The 21,190-nt window shown below is 44.3% G+C and overlaps 1 protein-coding gene across 1 annotated transcript in view; it reads right to left on the reverse strand.

The window, feature by feature from the left end:
- Positions 1–21,190, reverse strand: part of CNTNAP2 (contactin associated protein 2) — a 1,428,051-nt gene that overhangs the window by 250,256 nt on the left and 1,156,605 nt on the right. The window contains exon 16 of the mRNA XM_060157549.1: positions 7,768–7,938. Coding sequence (XP_060013532.1) covers positions 7,768–7,938 — 171 coding nt within the window. The remainder of the gene's footprint in view (positions 1–7,767; positions 7,939–21,190) is intronic.

Raw genomic sequence — 21,190 nt, forward strand, 5'->3', positions numbered from 1 at the left:
CCTCTGATCACAGTTCACCTTGAGGAAAACCTACCCATCAGCCATGCAACACCCTTCCCCAGGGGCCCATGTCTTGGGGTCAGGAGGGCAGCTGGGAGTACCCTTGACCTCAGTGCTTCTTCTGTTCTATGGCACCAGAGCCTTCACTCAGCGATGCGTCTTCCTGTGACATTCCCTCTCCCAGGCTTATTGCTGCCATCATTGAACCCGAGGACCGTAACGCTTGGCTCACAGGCTCCCTGTCCACTGCGCCCCTTGCCATGGCTACTAGGGACCTCAGCAGTGATGGGGATGACCAGCCAACACTAGCCTCCAGTTCCCTGACTGTCTCCATAGCCTTTTCATACAACCCAGAAGCCCATGTGCATGGCCAGACGATGCATCGTAGACCTTCTTACCATCCAAACTGCTTTCCTGTGAAATCTTGAATTCCAAAATTTCACCAACCATGATCTGTCCTTCCACCTTTCAATGTGTCATCATTTTTATCACTGGCCCCCTGATCATGGTTATCTCCTTTTCCACCTAGATTTTCCATAGTTCTCCATTAGACCGGCACCTCATTCATTCATTTCATTCTCTCAACAAATGCTTACTCGGCACCTCCACGTGCCAGGCAGTGCTGCGGCCCTGGACATACCATGGTGCACAGTGTTCCACAGCCCTTGCCACGTCAATGGACCACGGACCTCACACATCTGCGATATATCCACGCATCTACACTGTAGTTTCCTCCTTTGGCATCCAGAGCCTAAAACGTTCTTTCCCATTTATTTTTTATATTTATTTTATTTTTTTGTGGTATGCGGGCCTCTCACTGTTGTGGCCTCTCCCGTTGCGGAGCACAGGCTCCGGACGCGCAGGCTCAGCGGCCATGGCTCATGGGCCCAGCCGCTCCGCGGCATGTGGGATCTTCCCGGACCAGGGCACGAACCCATGTCTCCTGCATCAGCAGGCGGACTCTCAACCACTGCGCTACCAGGGAAGCCCTTCCCATTTATTTTGAGGCTCAGTTAAAATGATATAATCTCCAAAGAACCTTTTCTTATTCTCCAATCAGAAGTAATTATCGCCTCATCTGGGTCACCACAGTGTATTCCTCTAATATTTATTTCATCTTATCCAAAATATTGTTTCATATGCTAGTCTCTCCCACTAGGTTGTGTGGGACTCTGAGATGGGGACATGTCTTATTCTTCTTGAGTTCCTCTTTGTCACATAACGTAGCAGGTACTCAGTAACTACTAGTTGAAATATTTAGATCGCTGTATATTTAGAATCAGATCTGAGACTTGCCTAAAAATATCTCCACTACCCGTGTCATACTTCCTACTCTAACAATACCAAATGTTTGTAGCTCCTGAGCACCCATCAGGTTCCCCATCCTTATGCTTTTTTTTTTAAATTTTATTTATTTTTGGCTGCATTGGCTTTTCATTGCTGCACGCAGGCTTTCTCTAGTTGCAGTGAGCGGGGGCTACTCTTCGTTGCGCTGCGCGGGCTTCTCATTGTGGTGGCTTCTCTTGCTGTGGAGCATGGGTTCTAGGCATGCGGGCTTTAGTAGTTGCAGCATGCAGGCTCAGTAGTTGCGACACGCGGGCCCTAGAGCACTCAGGTTTCAGTAGTTGTGGCGAGCGGGCTCAGTAGTTGTGGCTTGCGGGCTCAGTAGTTGTGGCTTACGGGCTCTAGAGCACAGGCTCAGTAGTTGTGGCGCATGGGCTTAGTTGCTTGGCAGCATGTGGGATCTTCCCGGACCAGGGATCAAACCTGTGTCCCCTGCACTGGCAGGCAGATTCTTAACCACTGCGCCACCAGGGGAAGTCCCCCCCACCATCCTTATGCTTTTGTTTGCATTGCCCCCTCCTGCTAGAATTCTTTCCCCTACTTCTTCATCTAGCTAACTTCTTTGCCTGTTCTCCACGACCCAACTCAGGTATCACCTCATCTTCCTCTTCATTCCCAGGTTGGGTTATGTATCTCTCCTCTGGACATTTACAATATCTTATGCCTATCCTTGTAATTTATTTATTGTATTTTAATGATCATAATATCTGAAATCAGCTGTATAACCTGTGTGTCCCAGTTTCCTTATCTGTCAAATGTAGATAAAACTTGTCATGAAACCTAAAAACGTTGGTACCTGTAAAAGCTTTAGAACAGTACCTGGCACTTAGGAAGTTCTCAGTTAAAGTTATGAATCCATACTGCTACTAACGTGTTTGTCTCCTTCCGTAGGTGAGGGTGTTGGCTTCTTTTGTCTTCACCTCTGAATCTCCAGGATCCACCCTAGTGCCTCTGACACAGCAGGTGCTCAGTGAGAGGTGGCCTGATGATGGGACCATGGTCATGGTCAAGATGGGACTATCTTGGTCAGAAAAGGGATGCAGAGAAGTCAAGCTGTTCCCTATGGGGAACTCTGAAAAAATAAATGGGTAAACCTATGGTTGTGAGGGAATAGTTTTTAAAGAACGATTCCTCTGCCATCTCAGAAATAACTAACAAAAAATAAGCAAACAAAACAACAGAATTGAAAGTCATTTCTGATTTGGAAATGGACCTGCTTGTCCAAGGTTTATGCTCTCCTCCTTACTTTGATTTGTATCTTTCAGCCCCTTCACATGTTCTAATTCTGGGCCTCACTCATTCCCACTTCCTTGGGGACCTCACTCCTTCAGCCAGTCCCTTCTCCCCCATATCTGCAACGTCTTTTTCTTTACTGGATTTTCCTCTTTAATATACATGGGTGCCCAAGTCCCTACCACTTACAACAACAAGAACAATGAACAAAACCACCATCCCCTGATCTCCATATCCACCTCCACTCACTGCAGACACTGTCTTACATTTTGACGGTGACCCCTACGTGTGAGAGCTGATGAGCCCTTTATGTTCTTATTTTAGTGACCTCTCAGTTCAGCGGTATCAAACACTTTTTTTGTTCTTGAAATTCTTTCTTTATTTGATCCCTGGGATATCACTGTCTTCCCACTTCTCTGGCAGCCTTCTGCAAGCTACTTTTCTTGTGGTTTTAAGTGTGGCTTTCATTCCTGGACATCTCCTTTCCTCTCTCTGCACATTTGTTCTGGCAACCCCATCCACGCTGGAGGTACCCAGTACTTATTTCCTAATGATTCTCTAGGTGATGATGATGTTCAAGTTGTGTGTTTCTAACTCAGAGTGCTCTGCTGGGCTCCAGACTTGTATATACAGCACCTTCTAGATGTGTCCACTTGCATAGACACTCCTATATCCAGCAGACGCTCAAACTCAAAATATCCAAAATGCAGTTTGCATTTTGCCTCCAATGCCACACTCCTTAGTGAAAGCTGTTCTACTCACACAATCATCAAAACCACCACAACCAAATGTTGGCTTCATTCTAGGACCTTCCCTCCCACTTCACCCATACAACCATTTTGTTAGAATCTGTGGAATCTCTCTCCTAAGCATCTCTTGCAGCTATAACCCTTCGTTGTCATCTTCCCCAGCTCCCATTCACTCTGCCACCATCTTCACACCAGCCCCTACCGCCTCTTCTCTGGCTTTTCCATCTTTTCTCTGGTGAATGCAAGTCTGATCATGTTACGTCCCTGTTCACCATAACTTTCAGGGTCAAGACAAGCCAACTCGGCCCCAGCCCAGAGCACATTTTAGTGGTCTGACCACTGCCTGCCCTTTTAGCTGCGGCTCTGCTGCTCCCAGGGCACTGGATGTCCTGCCGAATTGTTCCCTCTGGGGTCCTTGGGTTCAGTCCCCACACCTTCACTCACCGATGTTCTCCTCCTATAATGTTTTTCCTTTCCTGGTCTCCCTTCTTTCTCCACCTTCTTCACCTTCCTGCCTCCTGCCTGTCCATCAAAATTTAATTAAAGTTACACTCTCTGGGAAGCACCCTTGTCATCCCAGTCGGGTTTAAATCTGCCCCCCCCCACCTCCCCTTGGTGTGCTCAGCCACCTCTCTCAATGTCTGTTTTGAGAGGCAGTGCAGTTTGGTGTTAACAGCAATGACTCAGGACAGACAAAAAATGTTTGGGGTCAAACACCAGCGCTGCCACTTCCTCGCTGTGTGACCTTGGCCAGGCAACTTCCACGCCCTGTGCCTTAGTTTCCCCGTAAAGGACAGATGCTAATGGTACTGCCCAGTCCAAAGGGTGGTTAGGAAATTAAGTGAGATGCTCTATGTAAACTCCCTGGAACAGTGCTGGAGTCTGAACAAAGCTGAGCTATTTTTATTGTTATTGTAACTACTGATTTACTTTGCTGCTTTCCAAAACAAACAGAAAGATCTTTGAGGGAAAGAAACCATACTTGACTTAACTATGTTTGACCTAGCACAGCATCTGGGACATGGTAGGTACTCAGTAAATATTCACTGAATGAATGAAAAAATAAAGATAGTAAATGAATGAAATACAGCCTTAAAATTTTACCTTTAAAGTATGTTAGTGGGTAACAGCACTCTAACTTTATCATATATGCGTTTTTACTTGCACATTAAGATGCTGATGGTATCGCATCAACTTAGTGCAACTGACTCACTGTTCTTAGAGTCAAGAATCTCCCACTTCTGACAGAAGGGCGCAATGTCGTTAATTAACAGAAATGTTGTTTTGGAAACCACTATGTAGGCATGACCTGTGATAAAATTCCTTTGAGACACATGTAGAGAAACAAAATTTGAATTCCTACCAGAAAGAGATCAGAAAGCCTTGCAAGTTAAACGGGAAAAAAGAGTAGAGACACTTTCTAAGAGTTCAGGACCCATTAGGTTTGCAGTGACTCATCAGTGGAAGGCAGAGATGGGCCTGCGAGAATTCTCCATCTCTAGCCACTGCCCCGTGGATCCTGCAGAGAAGAGTCTGGAGAAATGTGATAGAAGGGCAGAAGGAAGTCTCAATCATTTTCTTCTCCATGTTCTTCATGAAAGCATCACTTCTTGTATACTTTGAAGAAGTTTTGCTCAAATAGAGAAACGGGCCTTTTTTCACCCCATAAATTCCTTTGAACCTGAATGGAGATGCTATATAATGATGGACATTTGGTATCTCCGCCATTTGGGGGATCTTATAAAAGGTATTTCCACCCTTAGTAATTTTAGAAGGTCTAGAGAACTCCAAGGAGAAGCCAGCCTCTAATCCGTGCCTTGAATATCCCATACTTCTTTATCAAAGGTAAACTATGTGACAGAAAAGAGCTATATGACAAAACAAGACTAGACCTCACTCTCTGTCACAGAGTTTTTGTATCATGGAAAGACCTGGAAAACTTGAAAACATCTATGAAGGTTTTTTGTAATTATAAATAAGTGCAATTCTATTCTGCAGGTGCTAAGTAGAAATGTCTGCTCTTTCTAAGTAGAAATGTCTGCTCTTACTTTGTTTGTCTTCTTACAACCCAGGCCTGGGTTTACAAAACATGGGGATAGAAAACAAGGGCAGGGTGAATTTTATAGTAATTTTATAGGAGCTTATAGAATTACTCAGATATGGAATTGTCAATTTTCCTTTTTTGCCATGAGTTATTTCTAAAACACAATCCAACTCTGTGTAAGTCAGAAAACAGTTTGATTCAATTAATTTGCTGTGGAAAGTGAAAATCCCTTATAAATAATTCCAATCCATAATTCATGAAAAGAGTAGATTTCTATTTATTTCTTTTTTATTTCTAAGGCTAGAATATTCTCAGTCTTCCTTTCCATCAGATCTAGTTCACACTAGATCTGTAATGAGCTTTCTTGGGAAGAAGATAATTACAACAACGACTAGACACTGAAATAAATGATTCACGACTGGCTACCTCCTAGCATCATAACCACCTCCACAAGTTACCATCCCATTTTACAGATTAGGAAGTTGAGATTTAAACAGATTAAGCAATTTACACGAGAACTTGGATTTCAACAGGAGAATGAGAATTCCAAAGTGCGTGTGCTTCCGGCCGTATCACAGTCCACCATTTACTAAAAAGAATCCCATAGGATTTCAGCAGAAAGACAGTTACCCGAGATTCCAGTTCTCAAAGACCATGTTGCATAATTATAACTACAAAAGCAGAAAAAGATTCCATCAGATATTTCTGGAAAATAGCTTCCGGATCTTCCTCAGACCAGACCCAGTATCGTAGGCGCTTGGGTTAAAGAGCACAGACTAGGAAGAAAGACTCTCTGATGTGGGGAGAGGCACCGAGGAGCTTTCACGGAGCAACAGGTGGGCACAGACCTGCTTCCCCTTCCTGGTCCTGTCTGTTCCTTTGCTGATTCCATCTGGGTCTGAACAGCCAGGACAGCCTGGTGTGTGCAAATGTTCATCAAACCTGGAAGTCTGTGGACGTAAATCCCTGAAGCTGCACTATGCCCCAAGGATAAAAGGGCCCCGGTACCATGAGAATTGCCCTTCTCAGCTCCACTGACCCTCTGCCTTCCACGGACAGGGCAGCACTGGCTCTTGCTCAGATTCTGTTAGTTTCTGTGCCCTTGGCGAGATCAACCAGAACTCCAGCCTTTACAGGGTGGGTGGATGTGTGGCCTCTTCTGCAAAGGTGCAGACTCAAAGTTCCATAGCGCCACACAAGGCTGCTCCTTGAACTCCCGCAGGTGTTAGTTCTGACTATTCCTATTTTCCTCTGTGTTGTTACCCTCACTCTCTTATACCTTATTCTTGATATTTACCAATCCTCTGAACCCTGTCTCCTTGGAAAATAAACACATTCTTCACACCAGTCAGACTGGCCATCATTAAAAAGTCTACAAATAATAAATGCTGGAGAGGGTGTGGAGAAAAGGGAACCCTCCTACGTTACTGGTGGGAATGGAAGTTGGCAGAGTCACCAGGTAGAACGGTATTGAGATTCCCTAAAACACTTAAAATAGAGTTACTGTATGATCCTGCAATCCCATTCTTGGGCATATAACTCTAATTCAAAAAGTTACACGCATCCCAATGCTCACAGCAGCACTATTTACAACAGGCAAGGCACGGAAGCGACCTAAATGTCCATGGACAGATGAATGGATAAGGAAAATGTGGTACATGCATACAATGGGATACTACTCAGCCATAAAAAGAATGGAATAATGCCATTTGCAGCAACACGGATGGACTTTCAGATTATCATACTAAGTGAAGTAAGTCAGAGAAAGACAAACATCATATGATGTCACTGATATGTGGAATCTACAAAGATTACACATGTGAACTTATTTACAAAACAGAAATAGACTCACAAACATAGAAAACAAATTTAGGGTTACCAAAGGGGAAAGGCGGGGGCAGGGATAAATGAGGAGTCTGGATTAATATATACATACTACCATATATAAACTAGGTGAACAACAAGAACCTACTGTAGAGCACAGGGAACCATACTGAATAGTTTGTAATAACCTATAATGGAAGAAAATCTGAAAAGTTATATATATGAGCTGAATCACTTTGCTGTACACTTGAAACGAATACAACATTGTAAATTAGCTACCCTTCAATAAGAAAAAAAATACACATCCTTCTCCCATGTTATCAGGGCAATTTATTCTCCCTCATCCTCCCTGAACAGCACTGTGGGAAGCTCTGTCTGCGTCTGCTTCCCGGTGAGCAGTCTGAGCACAGGAACCTGGATCTTTCTCAAGCTGTGCATCTACCATCTAGCGCTGTTTTCGGAACAAAGGAAGCCATTGATATTTGAAGCCAACGAAATTACACAATCACGGCTAAGATCAGCTCACAGTGACAAGAGTAGCTAGTGATGAGCGGACAAAGAATTTATACTCACATTTCAGTTCGAGTTTGATAAAATCTGTGTTCCCCAGATTTTCAAGAAACACTCCCCGGGGGATTAATGTTTTGAAGTAGAAAGAGATGTCTGCACTGGTTTCCCCTTGGAAAGTAGAGAAGTGCAGGTAGGATGATGGGTTTGGGAAAGAGGCAGCATTCCAGTAATTCCCTGTGGAAAGAGCAAAGAAAGAAAACAGGGTAATTTATACTTGATCATGGCAGTGATATAAAAGATACCCATTTTCTGAGTTTTAATACATTTCCACTGACAGTAGCCCTTGTTTCTTCTCTGCCTGCTGAGCAACATTGCACAAAATCCCCACAAACACATCTTGACTTTCCAAAAGTTCTATGTGGGTATGTATATAAGATATTTGATTCAGGACTGATAAACCCTGCTAGGAGCAGTGCTGGAGGGGCTCTCAGGAGTGTATGTCAAGTGCAGAAGCCCTGCGGCACGAGGAGCTGAGGAAGCAGGCGGGGTGACCGGCCAGCCACCTCCCACCTCTTCTGTTCCAAACCCCCGAGGCAGCTGCTGTAAAGGGAGAGTCTCCTCCCCAGCCCCTTCCTCTTCCTCCCTGGGGACTCCAGGCCACACTCTGACCTGTGGGTGTTTTGGGGGGTGGGAGTGCTGAGCTGAGCCCTCCTGAGCGCTCACAATCAGCCTCTACCCTTGAACTCATGGGGTAGACACAGTTGTACCCGCCCCCCTCCCTACTCACTGCCTGGTAGTAGCCAGTGGCCCCAGGAGAAAGGCAGTTCACAGGATAAAATAAAAGCACCAAACTGGAGGACTCACATTCCATCAGAACAGATGGACCAAGAATTTAATATGACACCGAGAGCTTACTCCAGACTTTATCTCCAGGGGAGAAATTCTTCTAGAATGTGCACATTTCTGAATACATTTGCCAGCACAGCTAGGGACCAAAATACATGGATATGCTTTAAAACAGTCATTAAAGCCTTTACCTTTAATACTAAGCCCATGTTAAGGTCACCAGGTGAGGCCCAAAATGGAGTCACTCTTGCTAAGCCCCAGGTCAGCAAAGCAAAACTTAACTGAGTTTCTGTGCTCAGTTCACCCAGAGAAGGCAGGCCCAGGCCACCCAGTCAGCTCTTGCCTGCTCAGCTCAGGGTACCTGACGCTCCAAGCCTTCCCTCTGCTCATGTAAGGGGAGCAGCCCTGCTTCAACCACCAGCACACGCCCGGTGTAACTTCCTTGTCCCTGCTCCCTTTGGTCTGTAAACATCTCTCCTTGTACAGCTCTTCGGAGCTCCTTTCTCTCTGCTAGACTGGAGGCTGCCTGATTCATGAGCTGCTGAATAAAAGCCTACCAGATCAGTAAACGGCCTGTGGAAAATTTTCTTTTAACATCTAAAATACATGTTTATTTAAAAGTTGATTTTGCCATATCTCTCCTTCAAAGAACACAATGAATCAACTACATTTACTCTGTTAGTTTCTATCCACAATATTTTTTCCTTCCTTTTATGCAAATAATGCACACAGGCAATAAGTTCAACTGCTACTCTTAAACAGAGTTAACTTCGCGTTGGTACTGCTATGCTTATGCCGTAAGTGCAAATTAAATGTATAGTGTTGCTGTATTATGAGATATTAAAGGATCCTCATTTAATTAATTCCATAACATCTTAAGGAAAAACCCAAATGAACTTTTTGGCCAACCCAATATCAGCAGTCAGTCGGTGCAAAATATGTTTGTAAACGTCTCCATTAAGGTAAAACCAGTGGTGGTGGAGCCCACTGTTGAAGGTGTCCCAAAAGTCTTCGTGCAGTTTCAAGCTCTTTTTTAAAACACTGCAATATCATAGCTTTCAGTAGGAGAAAAAGAGACTGGTTTCCTCTTGGGAAGAAGGATGTGATATGATATTGGCTAGAAAAATACCTGAAAAGAAAGAATCTTAGCCATGGTTTAAGTTTCTATCACCTGAGCTCTGAGCACTCTTCCCAGCTCAAGATCTGGCTTCAAGTCTGTTGAGAGGAGTTCAGTCACCTCTCCCAGCTGGCTGAAAATGAAGGTCTCTCAAGATAAAAGCTAAAGGTGCTACCCTGTCACCAATCAGAGTTCTAGGAGGGAATGAAGAGTCCCCAGGGCTGGCAGGATTCAGCTCGTCTAATGGGTGAGAGAGCCTTTTAGCAACCTAGGAGCCGGCAAGGATCAGTCCCCAGCCACGTTTCAACCTGAAGGCAAAGCAATTCTGTCTCTTTAGGCTGTATCCCCAGGACACAGATGTAATTAACATCTTAAAGTTTCAATCCAATCAAATGCTTTCTTACTTTCTGAGGTGGTGATGTATTAACAGAAGGGCAGTTGTCTAAAATGATTCTAGAAAAAAGGAGAGCTAAACGTAAAATATGTCAGTATTTATTTGAGGTCTGGCACTGGTTATTCAGACAGAAATATCCCCAGAGAGGAGAAGGACAGTTCAATCCGTTATTCTCATTTGCTGAAATATCCCTACAGACCACAATTCCATTAGCTCTCGTTCTATACTCACTAAGCAACTTTGAATTAATTTGGTCTCTGGAATGAATATATTCACAGGGAAATTACGCCTTGTACAAACGGTGGTTACCAGCCATCATTCCGGAAATGTCTGGATGACCACATATGACATCTTTGGAGTCGTCGCTTGTGGGTTGTCCCCAGTCTCTGGAGGAACTGACTAAGTCCAGATTCTTGACCAGCAACAGTGAGGACTCTACCCTGGACCTGACTGATGGCGGCAGCTGAGGTACCTACTGTGGGGAGAGTCAATGGGGCACAAGAGGAGGAGACCAGGAATTCTATTTAGATTTTTAAAAACCTCACCCTTAAAAATATTCACTTTAGTCATACTTGATAATGTACATAATATATGAGTACAGTGGAGCATGGACAGAATTCGTAAGTAAGCTTGTTGGGATGTGAGCTTAAAGGCTTTAATGAGCGGGCGGCGGAATAAGGAAGTTTGGGTGCCGCTGTTCCAGACCCTGATGATCTTCTGTGAGGCCTGTTCTGATGAGTCTGTTGCCCAATCTCCAGGGTTTCTGGTTATAACAAAGTAACATGAGTGCTTTTTCTAGTGCTCATTGCACTTACTGATGCAAGGAGCTTATAGCGTCATTACTGTTTGTTTGGTTTTTTTGTTTTGTTTTTGCGGTACGCGGGCCTCTCACTGTTGTGGCCTCTCCCGTTGCGGAGCACAGGCTCCGGACGCGCAGGCTCAGCGGCCATGGCTCACGGGCCCAGCCACTCCGCGGCACGTGGGACCTTCCCGGACCGGGGCACGAACCCGCGTCCCCTGCATCGGCAGGCGGACTCTCAACCACTGCGCCACCAGGGAAGCCCTGCTGTTTGTTTATATTGCTCCCAGCTGACCGTAAGCTCCTTGAAAGCTGGGAGAAAACCATTTCATCTCTGCAACCTTTAGCTCCAGAACATATTAAGTACTCAATAAATAATTATTAAATCAATGGATAAATGAAACAGTTGGATAAGTTATATCCAATTCCACTCCATATGCAAAGTCTTCATGGGACAAAATCTACTTTATAGTAACCTGAGTATTAAAGATATTAAATAAATATAAATAAAAGCTAGTGCTGCTTTAGCACCTACTATAACTGGACAACAGCTCCTGCTAGCACCTCATAATTTTCTTTATCCATGACTTAATTCCTATTATTCCCTATAGACCTTATTGAACGATGCCACGCATTTGCAAGACTGATGGGCTTATAACCTTAAGGTTGTTGAAATGGCTGCAATTTGTACTGGCTCTCAAGGTCAGCACTGCAAGGGTCAAGTGACATTAGACGAGCACATTAAGTTGGGAACGAGAGTCGCTGGATGGCAAGCATGGTGCCACAGCAGGTGGCAGGACAGCCAGCGTGTACAGGCAGAGCGGGCAAGGATGGAAACTGAGAGGGAAAGTGCGAAGCAGAACAGAAGTAAACATCTGAGATGGGAGGGGCCCGTCCACAGTAACAGAACGACAAGGCAGGTGGAAAAGGGTGAGGGACCCAGCCCAGGGCAGAGGCAATGGTCAGCAAAGGCTGAGCAAAACAGTTGCAGTGAGGTTGATGGTTCTACCAGCTTGAAAACCAGTTGGTCATGTGAGAAGCTTTTAAAGTACCTTCAGGGCAAGGCCCGGACTCATCTTGGGTGGGCAGAGGAATCAGGGAGGTACCTTCAGCTGGTGCAGGAGAGTAGGGTTGGGCAGCAAACCCGGCCTTGCTGACACCCACCATCACTTCAAACCTCTGTCATTCGTAGAAAATGCAGTATCGTGCATTCATCCAAATTCTTTAACAGGCAATTACTTTAATCTCACCAGTGATAATTTAGCATGGGATTCTGACTTCAAAATTTCTAAGGATTTTTTTTGATGGGCAGCAATTAATTTTAAGCCTAATTTTAATTTCTAACAACGTATTACATGTACATGGTTTTAAAAGTCAAGCGGTGCTAGAAGGGATATAGAAAAATGCTGTTCCCTGCTCCACCCTCCCCCTAGCAAACCCAATTTCTTAGTGACAATTCTTTTTGTATCCCTGTATTGCTAAAATCTACCTGTGTAGATATTTATTAATATATGCATTTTAAATAGTCTCTACTTTCCTGGATGCCAGATGAGAACCGAGCATTTTACAAGCCCACCTCCCTATTTCCTTTCTCCATATTCTCCCCAAATGGCAAAATCACAGATTTGGGGGTATGCTGAAATTCAATATTTATATTTTTAGGACTATTTAAGTATTATTCACTAATGAGCCAAGTAGTGAAATCTAATTATATTTTCTTTTTGTGTATAATGTTTTGTTTCTCTAGAATCGAGTTACCTATTTTTTTTCATTTACATAGTTTTCCTTCTATCTGTCATGAATTCTTTACAAATTCTCCAACACACCTGAAAAGCTCTTCTCAAACATTTCTGACATTCGATACGTCAGGCAACCCAGCAGTCACATTTTTGTGACATCCTGTGACAGGATGGGGCGTCCTGTGACAGCCCTTCGTTCTTCTGCCACTGTCCACGCTGGCTCTTCTCATGACCTGGGACCGCCTTCTCGCCCTTATTGCAGGGGCTTCCTTCTGTGCCTCTTCAGTGTTAAATCTCCCAATTCCTGGGTCTCTCTGACTTTGGGCGTCTTTCTGGATCTACACCCTCATTTTCATGGAGCACATTCTCAAGTAGCTTCTTGAGAAAAGGGATGTGTGAAGTCAACTTCCTAAATCCCTGCTCTTCTGGAGAGTCATTATCCTGCTTTCACATGTAATTGAGACACTCCAGAAAATTACTTCCCCAGGGAACTTTAAAGGCATTTCTCCACTATCTTCAAGCGCTCAGTGTCGTTGTTGAGAAAGTTAATGCCTTCTGATCACTACATCGCTCACATAACTGATGGGGTTCAGGACGTGCTACCCCAAAATACGGCACCTTGGGAGACTGAGCATTTCCAGCTGAAGTGATGTGGGGAATGCCAGGTGCAGAAGGACTTTCTGGGCTCCCTCTGAAGCAGGACAGGAAACTGTCATGTGAAGTGCCCCAGAGGAAAGGAGCATCCTCATCTCCAAAGAGAAAGGGGCAGAGAGGCATCTGAGGAACAGGCCCTGCGAGGTTGCCTCCGCTCGGCTCACACGCTGTCCTGTCTCGACTTTCCGTGACTTTCTACCCTTCATCTAATGGCGCAGCACAACACTGAGGTTTAACCATTTCTTTGGGTCTTCATTTCCTCATGAAGGTTCCTGTACCATGTAAAACTTGAATACATTTGTATGCTTTTTTCCTGTTAATTAAACCCAGCCAGGACCCCTAGAGGATCGAGGAAAAATTTCTTCTCCTGCATTACTCGTAGTTTTTCCTCTCTGGAAGCTTTGAGAATCTTTCCTTTAACTCCCTTAATTGAAAGTGGACTTTGATAGTTTCTCCTGATGCCCTTTCTCAAGCACCTGTTAGTTGTATATTTATCTGTCCTTCTCTTGCCCCTTTGCGTTCCTAATTTTGATCTTTCTTCTTTGTGTTCGACTTCCTGGGACATTCCTCCAGCTTTATTTCCAACACTGCTACTGTCTTTTTATTTCGGCAATCATATTTCAAATCTCCAAGTATTATTTCTTGTTCTCTGACAGTCCTCATTTTTAAAGCAGGCTGTCGTGGGTTTTGCTCAGCTGTGGATGCAGTATCTTACCTGTCCGAGAATGTTCATTTAATTATTGAAACTGTCCTTCTGTCTGTCTTCTGCGTTGTCTCCCTCTCTTCAGAGGCCCCCTTTCCTGCCCCATTGTTAGTTCGGGCTCCCTCCTCACGTTACCTTCAGTGGTTGGTGAGTCTTCCTAGGCACTCACACTGAACGGTGAAGTTCCAGAAAGCTGCCGGGCTGCTCCGTGAGTGTGCGTGTCTGGGAGTGGTGGTGATTAGATGACCAGTGGGCTTCACCACAACGAGGAGAGCTCCCTGTCTTGTTGAAGGGCCCCCAAGTGTCAGTATCTGTGGCCTTTTATTTTTTAGTCACAGATCATTCAATTTCTTGAGAGAAGGACCCTCCAGTTTCATGAGGTGTATGCATGTGGTGGTCAGTGTTCCGGGATGCTTACATAGATTTCCATGTTTTTGTTCTATTTTAATGAAGGAGTTTCCCCCCCGCACATTCTTTGTTGCCTCCTGTCTGGAGTGTAAACCTCTCACCTCCCACGTGGGTAGAATAGGACAGTCACCAGGGTGTGGGAGGAGGTGAAGTTGGTTCTAACCGATGTTTACACAGACTTTTAACCAATCCTGTTCTGAGCCTCCCCCTCCCCCAGCCTTTGATGACTCCAATTCCTGAACCTTGTGGAATTCCTCAGCTTTCATCTGCCCATCAGCAGTCTGGACTTACCGACATTCTTGTACGTCAGCAAGGAAGCGAGTGAACATGTGATACGCTGAGGTTCCCTCTGGGTGGTGGTGACGATGTGGTGTGGGGCACATAGGGAACACAGCAGGTGAACTCAGGGGGTGGCGCTGGCCTGCCTGTTACTTGGTGAAGCTGCCATGTGCCGGTCCACGTGCAGGCTCCAGAATCAGACAATCTGGCTCTATCACCCTCACCCACTGGGCAACTCTGGGCAGATTTCTCATCTTCTTAAATCTCAGTGTCCTCATTGGTAAAACGGAATAACATTGGAATCTCTTTTAAAGATGGTTGGGAATCACAGCACATCATTCATGAAATGTGCTTAGCAGGGCGCTGAGCACAAAATAACTGTTCAACACATGGTATTATCCACCACAAAACGGGGGGCTTCAGTGTCACGTTCAGTCACTGTCCAGGGCTTGGCCAAGGAGCGGGGAGGCTGGGAGAGGAGCTCCCTTCTTTTGACGTGTGACCCGACGCCCTGAGCTCCTCCTGAACCCACTTCTCTGCCGGGGAGGCAGCAAACAGCCCAGGCAGACCCAGCACTCACCCACAACCCCGGCCCCTCCGGCCGCAGGCGCGTCCCTGACCCGCACCCAGCTGCCTTGTGTCCTGTTCTCCTCTTTCCTCGCTCCTCTGCTCCCTTTTCACTGGCTTTCAAAGCTGTGTGCTCCCACTTTCTTTGCCTCCTTACTGACTTTTAAAAAATGTCCATTCAGGACACACAAATGAGAATTCTCCTTGAGCCCCGGCACTGTGATACAGGGGTTTGTAGAGAAGCCATTACATAACAATCTGATGAAAGGAGTGACTGAGTAGCTAAGAAACTAGAGTTATCCAAACACTATAAACAGGTTCATCTGAACGAAGGTGACCAGAGACACACGATGGGCAGAGACGGGGAGGAGAAGCTGCGGCTGCACCTCGATGTGTCCGCCCCTGCTGTCCTTCCTTCCTCCTCAGAGGGGACACAGGTAATTAGGAAAAGGTGACACAGCACTGGCTGGAAGAGCTGGCACTAGCCTGATGTGGAGAAGACTGCGCGTGGCTCTCCCGGGTGTGGTTTGGTGGGGTGTGTGGCCTGGATGCCAGTGGGTGTTTCCATCCTCTCCCAGACGCAGCAATTTCTCCAGTCACCAAATGGCCCAGCACTGGAACGGCACCGAGAAGCGTATCTATAGCTTCTGGTTAAAGTGGCAGAAGCACTTCCCAATATAAGTACCAGCTCTGAGGAGACTAATTACTCTGAACATTTTTAGTGACCCGAAGGTTAGAAAATGGGAGTATTCTGTGAGTTATGTAATGAGGCTTCTATTGTTTACTATGGCTGGGTGCTATTTACAACAATAAACCAGATGGCTTCATTTGCATGCAGATTTGAGTCTATTTGTAGAGGTGGCCTTATGGGTAGAAAAAAATTACTTCCTTAATTAAACCATTCTGTGCATTCAGGAGAGGTAAACGTAGCTTCGTTCTGCTCTCGGCCTCATTTTATAGGGCGAGCGCAACTCAGAACCAAGGGCTGCAAGTTAAGACCTGCCCTGGACTCAGCCATTCCCTCTGCAGCGTTTCATCCCCTCCAGCATGCAGTTTCCATGGCTACAACCAAAAGGGGTGATATTATAACCTTGTGAGAGGAGTCAACAGTATAAAGTTTTCACTCTGTGTCTGTGACTTGGTTCCTTTGGGCAAGAATGGGGATGGGGTCCCACACAGAAAAAGAATATGACACTAACAATGAAATATCACAAAGAGAAATTAAGGAAAAGATCCCATTTACCATCATATCAAAAAGAATAAAATACCTAGGAGTAAACCTACCTAAGGAGGCAAAAGGCCTGTACTCTGAAAACTATAGGACGCTGATGAAAGAAACTGAAGACCACACAAACAGATGGAAAGATATACTGTGTTCTTGGATTGGAAGAATCAATACTGTTAAAATGACCATACTACCCAGGGCAATCTATAGATTCAATGCAATCCCTGTCAAATTACCAATGGCATTTTTCACAGAGCTGGAACAAAAATTTTTCTAATCTGTATGGAAACACAAAATACCCCAAATAGCCAAAACAATCTTGAGAAAGAAGAATGGAGCTGGAGGAATCATGCTCCCTGACTTCACACTATACTGCAAAGCTACCGTCATCGAAACAGTGTGATATTGGCACAAAAACAGACACATAGATCAATGGAACAGAATAAAGAGCCTAGAAATAAATCTGTACACTTATGATCAATTAATCTATGACAAACAAGGTAAGAATATACAATGGAGAAAAGACAGTCTCTTCAACAAGTGGTGCTAGGATAACTGGACAGCTACATGTAAAAGAGTGAAATTAGAACATTCTCTAACACCATGTATAAAAATAAACTCAAAATGGATTAAAGACCTAAATGTAATACTGAATACTATAAAACTCTTAGAGGAAAACATAAGCAGAACACTCTTTGACATACATTGCAGCAATATTATTTTTGGATCCTTCTCCTAGAGTAATGGAAACAAAAGCAAAAATAAACAAATGGGACCTAATGAAACTTAAAAGCTTTTGCATAGCAAAGGAAACCATAAACAAAATGAAAAGACAACCTATGGAATGGGAGAAATATTTGCAAACGATGTGACTGACAAGGGTTTAATTTCCAAAATATACAAACAGCTTATGTTGCTCAATATAAAAAACAAAAAACAACAAACAACCCAAGCAAAATATGGGCAGGAGACCTAAATAGACATTTCTCCAAAGAAGACATACAGATGGCCAACAGACACATGAAAAGATGCTCAATGCTGCTAATTATTAGAGAAATGCAAATCAAAACTACAATGAGGTACCACTTCACAGTGGTCAGAATGGCCACCATCAAAAAGTCTACCAATAATAAATTCTGGAGAGGATATGGAGAAAAGGGAACCCTCCTACACTGTTGGGGGGAATGTACATTGGTGCAGCCACTATGGAGAAGAGTATGGAGGTTCCTTAAAAACCTAAAAATAGAGTTACCATATGATCCTGCAATCCCCTCTTGGACATATATTTGGAGAGACGAAAATTCTAATTTGAAAAGATACACACACCCCAATGTTCACTGCAGCACTATTTACAACAGTCAATACACAGAAGCAACCAAAGTGTCCATCCACAGATGAATGGATAAAGAAGATGTGGTATATATACAATGGAGTATTACACAGCCATAAAGAAGAATGAAATAATGAAATTTGCAGTAACATGGATGGACCTAGAGATTATCAAACTAAGTGAAGTAAGTCAGGCAAAAAAAGAGACAAATATCATATGATATTGCTTATATGTGGAACCTAAAATAAAACTTATTTACAAAACAGAAATAGACCCACAGACACAGAAAATAAACTTATGGTTACCAAAGAGGAAAGCCAGGGGGAGGGATAAACTAGGTGTTTGAGGTTAACAGATACACACTACTATATATAAAATAGATAAACAGCAGGGACCTACGGTATAGCACAGGGAACTATACTCAATATTTTGTAATAACCTATAATGGCAAAGAATCTGATATATATATGAGTTACTTTGCTGTATTCCTGAATCATTATAAATCAACTATACCTCAATTTAAAAAAGTTTAAAAAGAATATGATGGTGAAACCCCAAAGGTCATGATGCTCACTTGGGGAGCACTGCTGTGAGCTGACCGATAGCTAGACTGGGTATGTGTGTGGTAAAACTGAATTGTTCTCAATTAGTCATGAAAACTCACATATCAAGTCCATTAATGGTACATTTAAACATAACGGTACAGGGACTTTCCTGGTGGCACAGTGGTTAAGACTCTGTGCTCCCAGTGCAAGGGGCCCAGGTTTGATCCCTGGCCAGGGAACTAGATCCCACATGCATGCCACAACTAAGAGTTCACATGCCACAACTAAGGAGCCCATGAGCCTCAACTAAGGAGCCCGTGAGCTGCAACTAAAGAGCCCGCCTGCTGCAACGAAAGGAGCCCACATGCCACAACTAAGGAGCAGGTGAGCCACAACTAGGGAGCCCACCTGCCACAACTAAGACCCAGCGCAACCAAATAAATAAATAAATAATTAAAAAAATAAATGTAACGGTACTTAAGAGGTCATTCTATTTCCGTTTTTTTTTTTTTTTTTTTTTTTCAGTATGCGGGCCTCTCACTGTTGTGGCCTCTCCCGTTGCGGAGCACAGGCTCTGGACGCACAGGCTCAGCGGCCATGGCTCACGGGCCTAGCCGCTCTGCGGCATGTGGGATCTTCCCGGACCGGGGCATGAACCCGCGTCCCCTGCATCAGCAGGCGGACTCTCAATCACTGCGCCACCAGGGAAGCCCTCTACTTCCTTTTGAATGCTTGAAACAGCTGTGTGTGCTCGGATGTTTGGAGGTGGGGAGCAGGTCTAAGTTCTCTTGTAAAGCTCTTCAGGGTCTCTACCTTAGATCCCTAAATCTCCTCAAACTTTCCTTACTGGGTCTACGGGTTATTCCTGAATCATCCGTATACAGAGGTTCAAATTAAAAATTAATAACCAGAACTGGAGAGATGAATAACTAAGTATGTGTGTAATGGAAGGATGTGGGCTTCCTGCTCTTGGGTAAACCCCAAAGTTTTCTGTGTGATTGATTCCAAAGAATGAGGGAATAGCAAGACTTAATCTCTCATATTCCTGTGAGTAAGGGATTGCAGGAAGATCTATTTGATTTAGCAAAAATAAAACTTTGTAGATCAAATTTATATCCACTACATGCAGGTTGGTATGGAAAATATTTAACATGTACTGTATGTAGTACACTGAAATGGCCATGAGAGGGTGACTCTGCAGACTGCCCACCTTTTAAAGCCTTGTGTGTCCCCGGCATGAATCCTCTGCCTTTCTTTCTTTTCCTGAGTGATTTCCTATGCTTCATCATTTTAAGTACTAACCTTAGGTCAATCATTCTCAAATTTATGCATACGGGTAGATCTCTAGTGTGAGGTTAAGATTAACATATGCATTTCTTACTAGACAACTTTACCTTGATTTACAAGTACCTCAAACTCTAAATGACTGAAAGTGAACACGTATTTCTTCCAAATTAACTCAACTTGCAGTATTCTCCACTTTGGAACTGTTTCTACTTTGCCACCTAAGCCAGAAACATGGGAGTCATTGCTGGGTATGCAATCCACCCCCAAGGCCTGGTAATGGCCCCTCTGAAATATCCTGCGGTGTGTTCCTCCTCTCTACTCTTTCCGCTGCCTTGGTTCGACTGTCATCTCTGCCTGAATCCTGCACTAATTTTTGGTTCTGCTTCCAGTGTTGGGATCTCATATCCATTCTTTACAAAGCCAACAGTGAAATCTCTCTAAAGCACAACTGACTGTGTCACTCTCGTGAGCAAAACCCCTAATGGTTCCAAATGCCTCCGGAATGCACTGCAAGCTCCCTGATGTGGCGTATGAACCCAGTTTCTCCAGCCTCTTTTCTCCCTACCCCGTGCCTCAGCCACATGCAGCTGCCCAGTTTCCGTGGGCCGCAGGGCTGGTATGGACTCATCTTTATTTGCACAGTTTCCTCCTTTTGGATTACCCTTTCTCCATCTGTTCCTCTCCCATCCTCCCAACTCACCCACTGCATCTGGCCTGACTCCTTCTCGTCCTTTAAGGCTCAATTCAGGTGTCCCCTCCCCAGGTGGGTGCAATGCACTTTCCCTGAGCTCCTGTGACATCTTGAATCTATCGTTGTGCCCAACTTAAAGTATTATTATAATTACTTTCCTATGTTCCCCTCCTCTGCTAGGCTGTGAATTTCAGAGAGCAGAGATCATATTTTCTATTTCTTTCTCCCTGTAGTATGCAGCCTGACACACAGAGGTGATCAATATGTGTTTCTTAAGTGAAAAAATGTTTTTCTAAAAATAATTTGCAGCACTGATAATCCCACTACCAGTTATTACCATTTCTTGATGTGACCATCTGCAAAGCCGACCTTCTACAGTTTCAGAATTGGAGTTATTTAGCCCACAGGGACAGAAGCTTTTCTAGGTTCGGCATTATTTATTTGGACGTCTAGGCACATTCAGTATTTCCCTTCTTGGAGATCTGATGTGCACAGAGGTCACTTCTGCCTTTACTAGGTCTCCCTTTGCTGTCCACCTCCTCGTATCTTTTTCTCTCTTGGTATAATTTTAATTCATGGTCTAATACCATTAAGCTCCATTTCATGGTCCGCCCTGCTGTCACGAAGGATGGTCCTGGCAGGATGGTAAAGACGGCTGTGCGCGTAGGCACCTTCGGGCACTGTGCAGAGAAGGAGGCTATAACGAGAGTGGCCCTTCCATATTGATAAACTACAAAACCCCCAGAACCCCACAGCCATAGGAAAACAGATTTTGTATCAAATCCATTAGGTGAGTAAAATGTGGAAAAAAGCTGCCCATTTCAGCAGAATGGTAGATGTGAACATCGTAAACTGCGCTACCCGGCTGACTAATGGATTGCTACGATCTGTACAATTACGCT

The sequence above is a fragment of the Lagenorhynchus albirostris genome, chromosome 8, assembly GCF_949774975.1.
Source record: "Lagenorhynchus albirostris chromosome 8, mLagAlb1.1, whole genome shotgun sequence".
In the NCBI taxonomy this organism is placed as follows: Eukaryota; Metazoa; Chordata; class Mammalia; order Artiodactyla; family Delphinidae; genus Lagenorhynchus; species Lagenorhynchus albirostris.